The sequence below is a fragment of the Lytechinus variegatus genome, chromosome 4, assembly GCF_018143015.1.
Source record: "Lytechinus variegatus isolate NC3 chromosome 4, Lvar_3.0, whole genome shotgun sequence".
Classification (NCBI taxonomy): domain Eukaryota; kingdom Metazoa; phylum Echinodermata; class Echinoidea; order Temnopleuroida; family Toxopneustidae; genus Lytechinus; species Lytechinus variegatus.
This window is the reverse complement of record NC_054743.1, coordinates 22,460,406-22,469,575: the sequence shown is the minus strand read 5'-3', so window position 1 is coordinate 22,469,575 and position 9,170 is coordinate 22,460,406. Positions and strand designations below refer to the sequence as shown.

At 36.8% G+C, this 9,170-nt stretch overlaps 1 protein-coding gene across 1 annotated transcript; it reads right to left on the bottom strand.

Annotated features, from left to right (window-relative positions):
- Positions 1–3,340: 3,340 nt before the first annotated feature.
- On the bottom strand, positions 3,341–8,240 carry LOC121412893 (betaine--homocysteine S-methyltransferase 1-like). The gene is made up of 7 exons (XM_041605656.1): positions 8,225–8,240; positions 7,753–7,943; positions 6,220–6,414; positions 5,623–5,734; positions 4,786–4,988; positions 4,404–4,485; positions 3,341–3,681 (listed from the first exon to the last, which is right to left on the bottom strand). The coding sequence occupies exons 1-7, from the start codon at positions 8,238–8,240 to the stop codon at positions 3,383–3,385; spliced, it is 1,098 nt and encodes a 365-aa protein (XP_041461590.1). The 3' UTR covers positions 3,341–3,382.
- Positions 8,241–9,170: the final 930 nt, after the last annotated feature.

The window sequence follows — 9,170 nt, the reverse complement described above, 5'->3', positions numbered from 1 at the left end:
TATTGCCGAGATATCATTAAAATGCCCCGCCAGTCGTCGGATTCTTACTTTTAAGGAAGAAATTCCAATTGGACACAAAGGTTAAAGCACAATTCTACCCCAACAAAAGGCTGATTTGGATAGAGAAAATCAAACAAGCATAACAAGAATTTCATCAAAATCGGATGTAAAATAAGAAAGTTATAACATTTTAAAGTTTCGCTTAATTTCTCAAAACAGTTAAATGCACATCCTGTTTGGTATGCATATGAGGATACCGATGACATCACCCACTCACTATTTATTTTGTATTTTATGATGTGAAATATGAAAATTTTAATTCTCGTCATTGTCATGTGAAGCAATGTGTCATTCCTCCATGAACACGTGGATTTCCATTATTTTAATATTTAATAGTTCAAGCAAGTGGGTCCTAATTGTCAAATTCGCAAAAATTGAAATATTGTATAATTAAAAAAATAAAGAAATATTAAGTGACATCATCGACTTTCTCATTTGCATTATCTAAAAGAGATATTTGTTCACCGTAAATCCAATTATAATTACAGATCTGGTAATATGCAGTTAACATTAAATTTGCCCAAAACCGAATTCGGAAAAAGACGTTTCCTTTTCCGAGGTGCAAAGGTGTGGAATTCCCTTGCAAAACACATTCCATTCGAAACCCCATTAAATACATTTAGACGGAAAATAAACACACTAGGCCAATCAAACGTACTGAATGACCTCAAGGATTAACTTCCCTGTTTGCATGCCCCCCCCCCCTCCCCCCTTCCCCATTTTTTTTTATGGTAATAATTTGATGATTTTTCTTATGTGTTTTTTTTTATTGTTTGCTAAAATGTATTTTTCACGTATGTAAAGTATATTTCATTTGTAATCTATCTACTTTGTATGTTTTTAATATCTGGACCCCTCAGAAGAACAGCCGTTAGGCTGAAGAGGGCTATCCAGCCCATGTGTTGGAAAAAGAATAAATAAAATAAAAAATATCACTGAACTGAGTATAGAATTGTTTTGTGAAAAATAAGCAAAACTTTGAAATGTCATAACTATCCGATTTCGATGAAGTTTTCAGTGTTGTTCACGTTTGATTTTTCTCTATTTATTTAAATCAACCTTTTTTCTAGGGTGAACCTGATCTTTAAGATTGACTTGTTGGTAACTCTCTTTGTATTTGAAATGCCAAATAACATAATATTAATAAGAGGATGACCATCGGATTTCCATGTAGGCCTACGTATATGATTGTTCAAATTTAATGGATCATCAGCATGTCCGCCGCTGTCCGTCAGGAGTTATGTTATTGTGAAAATACACAGATTTCGTCAAATTCAACAGATAACCAACATGACACCTCGGTCCCCACAAAGTCTAATATCTCTACAGACTACAGGTGGGTGTTTCATAAAGCTGTTCGTAAAGTTATGAACGACTTTACGCACGACTGGAACATGTTCTTAGGTCATTACTCGATTACATAGGGATATCACAGAGCACAAGAAAGGATCACCAGTCGTGCATAAAGTTGTTCGTATCTTACTAACAGCTTTATGAAACACCCACGGGTCTTTTCATTTGCACCCATTCACAGCGAAGAGGGAATCAGAAGACGATTATACTTGAAAACGAAACAAGATTTTTCATTTCATTTAATTTATTCACAGTTTTCAAACCAACAACTAACATTACAGTGATAAACATTACAAAATTATTGCAACAACAGTCGAGTTATGAATCCCAATAACTGGTTAAGTATACAAAACGTAAGATATTGAAATTAAAAAAAAAAATACTTAATTATTGAAGTGTGGAGTAAATCTTGTAAATCATTGCTTGTAAAAAGGTGGATTCCTATACTTAATTTTATTTTATCACCAAGAGATTATTCAATAAAAGTCTACCGCTCTCATGGCTATTCCCAAATGAATTTACAGCATTTGTTTGCAAGTTGCGCATGTTCCAGGATAATTTCGTTTGGATTCTTTATTCATTGATTAAAGTCATTTTGTTTCTAAAGAATAAAATGTCATCATGCATTGAACTTTTTTTTATATAATAAAAGGAACGTGCAAGGCTTTATCATGTACATGTACTAATGATGACAGGCCAATGATGAATGCGAGTCCAAGCTCAACCCAAACAATTATGTGGGATTTAATAACAAATGAAACAAGAATAATGCCGAAAATCGGATGTACCGTATGTGAAACAACACATTTGTATAGCATAGCGAATACAGATTCGCCTATATTTGAGCGTTCGTTATACATGTACATAATTCGGGCAGTATTCAAATGAGTGTGATGTGTGATCGCGCATAACATTTATTTGGTATTTTTTTAATGTATATCAACTAGTTTAATATTCCTTCTCCAAGGTACTTCCACGTAAATATGGTCACAATGTACAGTTATCATATCGACATCTATATCAATGATATATTTTATGACTGAATAAAGAATTTCTTTATCATAAAGTCTAGATTGTTGAACTAAAGCCCGTGTTTCTCTTCCCTTTCCTTTCGAAGCCTCCATCCATTTCAAACTCCAAGCTCAAAATGGCGGTCTCCCATCATTCTATTGAAAACAATTAAAAAAAGAGAACAAGCAACTTTCCAAGCATAATTTTCAATTGAATTCGAATAGTGTTATGTACTGTATGTTAATCATTACGATTGAAAATGTTTGTTTATTGTATTTATTGTTAAAATGATTATATTTATATACTTTTGTTATTGAAATGTGAAAAAAAAAACATCTAAACAAAATAGGGTTCATATTTGTGTCATTATTTATAAATTATAAAGGAATATAGGAATGCCCAAGCAAATGCGGATGATGTGTCATCGATGGCTCCTTATTAGCATACCTTCAGTGTTGTGCAGAAAGTCATATATATATATGTATATATAGTTAAATCAACTGAAAGTGCCATACATTTGTCATTTCTAATCGGACTTTTTGTCCTATAGCGTCTGATTGAGTTTTCGTTTTCATAAATCAACTTTTTTTATCGGGTAGACTTGATTTTTAACTCAACAAGAAGCAAGTATAAAAGTAATTATCAAACTATGTGATATCCAATTCACTGTTTTGATGACTTTAAAAATACTATCTACTCATTTATTGAATATTTAACACATACAACAGATTGGTTTACGAGCCGGGATATCATTTTCATTTGCTTTGACACGTTAGAACAGAAATAACGTCTTTATTTTATAGGCTTTACGATGCGATAATGAAAATCAAATATTCAATACTTTTCTTTTTCTCCCCAGTCATCCTCCGTATGTTCACGTTTTAGTCTATATCTACTAAAGCTGTCCTTCGAAAAATCACCTTTTGATGTAATTATCGCTCCCCGAGTGTAGTCTTCTCTATTCCTTTATGACAATGGGTCTAGATGCTGGCAGATCTTGGGTCATTTTGGTGTAGTACGTGTTGACCTTTCCATCTTTTGAACCATAGAATCCATGTTTAGACATGTCTGGTGAAAACTTGGACGCCTCTGTGACCCTACCAAGAGTTTCGGCCATGGTCCGGGTGTAGTGAGGCGAGTTTCCGCAGCATAGTCCCAGGTATGGTATTTTGAGTTGGGCACAACGCTCAGTGAACTTGACGATGTCAGTGCGAGAGCAGAGAAGGCAGTCTAGGTCGGCATAAAAGGCTCGCTGTCCTGTATATGAAGAAAAGGAAACACAAGATTTGCTCAGTGTAATTCTTTGTAAGTTAATGCAGATTGAGTGTCCTTTCATCAATTTGTATAATCTCATTTTAAATGTTCATACTGCAGTCATTTTAACGACATATTCCATGTCTATCATCGCTGTACGTAATTCCCGGCGCTTCGGTCGTATTGTTCACGAGTCAGTACTCAGGAGGCCGGGTCGACCAGCAAAACGAGGACGCTATGCGTCTTGGCCGGCAACGCATGGACGCTACGCGTCTCGAAGCACCGAAATAGTACGTCGAAATTCGATTGAGCCGTTATGGAGCGTTATGGACCAGTGTACAAGTGTTGCAGTTGTTGTTTTTTTGTAGGTTATACGGCACATAACATTCAGCAGTGAATATTTGCTCCACTTTTTTTCCCAACAGACGTTGGTACTTTTTTCGGGAAACCCTACACTCACCCACGCACACAGTCGTGAAAAGATAGTGTGTGTATTCTGTGGGCGATGAGTGAATGTAGTCTTTGTTGGGTTTTCCGAACAAATAATTATTAACGTCCAGATTTAGACTATCATAACCGCAGTTAGTACCAGCGACTGGTGCTAGCAGTGGTTTCCAGCCAAACCAAACATGAAGAAGATGAAAAAAGAAGAATGAGCAAATGGCCACTGGAAATAGAAATATCGCCCTCATTGGCAAACAGTTTTGAATATTCATAGGTCCTACCTGTTGCTGGATCTTTGATGCATGTGAAATTTGGTTCTTCCAATGTTGTTCTGTATGGCACTGGTAGAGCAGCCAAAGGAGCCTGTATGTAAAAAGGAGAAATCTGATTTATATTGCACTAACTTACATTGAAGTGTTAAGAAAGAATAAAGTTTTAATTGTGAAGGAATATTCCGGCTCGAAAGGACATAGTACCCAATAAATTTTATGTTGATTTTTTTTGTTGCGACTTGTGAGTATTAATCGAACATTATTAATCCAAGATTAGCTACAGTAACTTTTACGTCAAACAATCTAACAGCACCCGGCCACAAAACTGTCCTCAAAAATGGAAAAGTGCCTCTTTGCCCCCTGCCCACTCCATCAATATCACCCTACTTACCCCGATATTAGCCTTCACAGCGCTCTCGAGCAAAGGCAGCATAGACGCTGGTCCCGACATGCAGTTAAAGCCAACGACATCGGCACCGACGGCTACGAGACGTCGAAGGGCTTCGTTGAACTCGACATCGTCAGCGGTCGATATCTTGCCATCTTCGGAATACTTGCTGAAATGCGTTCCCATGGTGATAACTGCTGGTACACCTGGAGTGGGGAGAGAGGGGGGGTAATGCAAAGGAAAAAGAAAACATGGTGACCATTTACTACTCACATCACCCTCTCCCTGCAAATACCCCCCTCCCCCCGTATTTTCATATTTTCATTTTGCAACATTAAATTTGCTTTTTTGAATTTCCGTTAAAAATAAGTAGGAATAGATATCAAATAAAACATGAAAAATTAACAAATTGAAAACGGGAGGATGGCCCTGCTCAGCAGTATCAGTCATGGTGCTGCTGTTCTACAAAGGGGGTCCTCATTGGAAAATGACCTTTGATATTTGGCCGATCGGACTTTAAAACAGGCCAAAATCAAATCACAAAAGTATTCACGATAGAAACATATTTCTCTTTACCTTGCCTTCATTGCTCGCAAAATTTCGAGAATACTGCAAGGATATGAGAACTCGCCCACCCCATAGCAATCATCTATTCGTTATCGGTGTTTAAAAAGTTTGAAATTCCTTGGATGGAATTCCTTTCCGTTGCCTGAAAAAAATATATATATATTGGGGTTGCTGTACCTACAATCTCTGTGTTTGGATGGGGACCTATTTGATTGCCCTCTTACTTCGTAGACAGCAATCGAATTCTCTAAAAAAAATCCCACTGATACTCACCTTTTCCATATTCTTTTATCGCCTTGGTTGCAAGCAGCGCCTCACCTAGGTGACCAAATGTCTCGCCCACAATAAAATCAACCCCCTCGTCAACCGCCCACTCAACTTGCTCCTATAAGATTCCATGGTTTAAGAGAAGGAGGGGAAAAAATAATACAACATGGTAGAATCTAATTTATAGATATATGTTATGATTAGGCCGACTACAATGATAATTATCATCATCATTATCATAATCAAAACTATTCAATCCAGAGTTGGTTTATGAAAATTTACGACCATAAAAGCTAAACAAAACAGTAATAATGACATAATGAATTAAAGTAATCTAAAGCATTAGTGCCCCTTCCCCCCTCTGCCGATCCCAGTTACCCATGCAATGTACATATGATAAAGGGGTGTTGCAAAGGACGAATTCGCTAGCTGGGCAACAGTATGTTCCAAGAGCAAAATGATGCAACGTATCGTTGTAAGAGAATTGAGTTGCCCTTAAACACAAAATCAATTATGAAATTCATCGCGTTACGCTTGGTTTTTAATCGAATGTAAGTTTCTGGCGACATCTCATTAGATAATAATTGGATAATGCAATCATACCTTGAACATCAGTTTTGTGGTAGCGATAGCCTCCTCGTTGTCAGGTTCATAAACAAACGTATTGCAGAGGTCACCGCACATCAAGGTCCCCGTCTCGTCAGCCACCTCTCTCGCCATCTTGAGGGCAAGACGGTTTTGTTTCTCGAGCTCGTCCTCCCGCCCGACGAGCTTAAACTTGTAGCGATTACCATAGTACTGTATGGATATAAATAATTAATAATGACAGGGGGCTATCAGAGGATGAGACCAAAGCATAGTTCATGTTCATGGTGAAATAATATACCCTTTTTGTTCATGAAAGAAATTTCAGATGTAAATAGTATTAGTAGCGATAAAAGATGAAGGATAGTATGGATATTAACAAACATATCTCTAGCGAATTGTATAAATTCATAAATAATCCACACATTATGAAGAAATGAGTGATGAATGAAATAAGTAAATCAATATTTCGATGACCAAAGTTTCACCTGCAATTCCATTTGCTATTTAAATTTCCCATTATTTCTAATATTGTGGAGCGTTGTGCCCCAGTGGATAAGTCTCCGGACTTTGAAACAGAGGGCCGTTGGTTCGAATCTCAGCCATGGTGTAATTTCATTCAGCAAGAAATTTATCCACATTGTGCTGCACTCAACCCAGGTGAGGTGAATTGGTACCTGGCAGGAATTTATTCCTTGAAATGCGTGTGCGCTGTAATCTTAGTAATTACGGCTACCTAGCTACTGCTGGGGTATATAATATCCGCATAGAGATATCATTCATTATTGTGATATGCGCTATACAAGAACTGTATATTTTTTATCATTATTTATTATTATTAATATGCATAAATTTAGTTTATTTAGAATGAGGTTGTATAATTTCATGTACAATTTACCAATGTGTGTATAATAATGTTCGTGGATAATACGCTGATGTTAGTGTGATATTTTTACTGTAAAATTAACAAGGTGTAACTGAAACTCAAGATACTTCAATTGCTTATATTGAATGGGGAAAATAAACAAATGAAAGGTTACGCGCGTCTTTTATAAAGAAATGAACGTCTAATGAATATCCAAATAACTTTGGATCATTTGGCTTTCTTCCAATAGTGGAAAAGCAGATCTTAGGTGGCGTCGCGACGTGGCATAGGGGAATAAAACGAAGGAAATTGAAGTAAGATCAAAATTTGATGACTCCTCTATGAGAGGAAATAATGCCGAAAGGGGAAAAATAATGAGTAAGAAGAAGTTTGCGCCTAAAAAGGAGAAAGAGCCACGTACAGGGACAACTAAAGGTACAATATAAGGAATGAGAAGAGGATACCCTTCACGGTGTGTCATGGAGAGCTCCTTGAGCTTTCTTTTCAGGCCAATCAGCTGTTTGATTTAATTCTTATGGCGCTAAATTAGAATATCGTGGCACTCGTAGGCTTAATTGATTTCTTGGTATCGAACCCAATCCGAGACCACGACCGAGTCCCCTGTCAGACTCGCCCGTGAAAATTTTCCCATAACTTCTCAGTTGTGTGCCCCTTTTAAAGTTTACCGTAAATGCTTGGACTACGTCACTTCCTGCGCGCACGAAGTCCTTGTACATCTGACGTACAAGCTCGGGATGGTCCAATACAACATCAGGGGTTGCCGGTCCTGCTTTCAGGTAGCCAAGATGTTCAAAGGCAAAGCTATACCCCTCAGCAACAATGACAGTCTCCCCGTCCTTTATCCTTTCCATAAGACCTATTAAAAGATGGACATGATATTACCGAATGTTTAGAAGATGAACTCATACCTTTCTTTTCACGACAATTTTAAAACACATTACGAAGCATTGTGAAAGTTCACAAAAAAGGAAAAATCTATAATAATTAAAGTAATAATCACACAGAATGACATAGTCACCAAACTATGTCTTTATTCCCATATGCTTCAAAAAGGTTTTTTATCACGTTGATAAAATTAATAAAAAAAATAATAATTGAAAACGACTGCTCCATTCTAAGTAAATATACAGGACCTACCTTTATCATTCGGCATATTGATCTGTCGCTTTGCGTTTGGTACTTAAGTAGTAGTAATCAGAACTGCATGACTAAAACCAGACTGCCCTCTTCCATACGAGCCCAATGTTGTTGTTTTTTTTGGTTTTTTTTTGCTTGCGCGTTAACCAAAAAGATTCAAAGATCATTTGTCCGTAACTACATAACATGGTGAGTAAACAAATCCACCCCAAAATATCTAGTTCAAGGAAAGACTTTGTCATGAACTCTTAATATGTCCTGAAAGGGGGTTTATGCGATATAATTAAGTATGCTTGTTCCGATATGAAAAAGTAAGGTATGATTGTAATTAAATGAATGCAACAGCTGACCATTATGAAAGATGTAATCAGTGATTTCCAACATGGATAATTTGTTTTATTGGAACATATGATAGGGTTCTTTAGGGGGAACTTACCTTTGAGGTCGTGTTTATATCAACATGAGTATTGATGCAAAATTATATAGTAGTAATCAAAGACCTTATGACATTTTAAAGCTTCGCTCGATAGCTCGGAAAAAAACTAGGTAATTCAACTCAAGTAACCGGATTTTGCAAGCTCAGCACATAGATTTGGTTATAAATTATTAAAAGTAGGATATAAAACAAATATATCAGGCGTTTCATTCGGAAGCATAGTGGGAATTATTATTCTCGATTGGACTGGCAAAACTACTATATTTCCCTCGGGGCTTCGTCCCTCGGGAAAAATAGTAATTGCCAGACCAACCTCAGATAAATAATTCCACTATACTTTCTCAAAGCCTGATATATTTGTTTACTAGCTTTTAAAAGCATTTCACTCACATGGCTGTTCCACTTGAGGTTGGATTGGATTGTAAGTATGCCAAGTATCTGTACAGCATCAACTTCAGTTAAGGTCAGGCCATTCAACATACATTGTACAGGGGCAGTTCAGTTCTACTG

Excerpts from the sequence above, each read along its gene's own strand:
- LOC121412893 (XM_041605656.1), bottom strand. Across the intron at positions 5,735-6,219 it reads CCACAAAACTGATGTTCAAG|GAGCAAGTTGAGTGGGCGGT; the intron begins GTATGATTGCAT and ends GGAATCTTATAG. Across the intron at positions 4,989-5,622 it reads GATAAAAGAATATGGAAAAG|GTGTACCAGCAGTTATCACC; the intron begins GTGAGTATCAGT and ends TCCCCACTCCAG.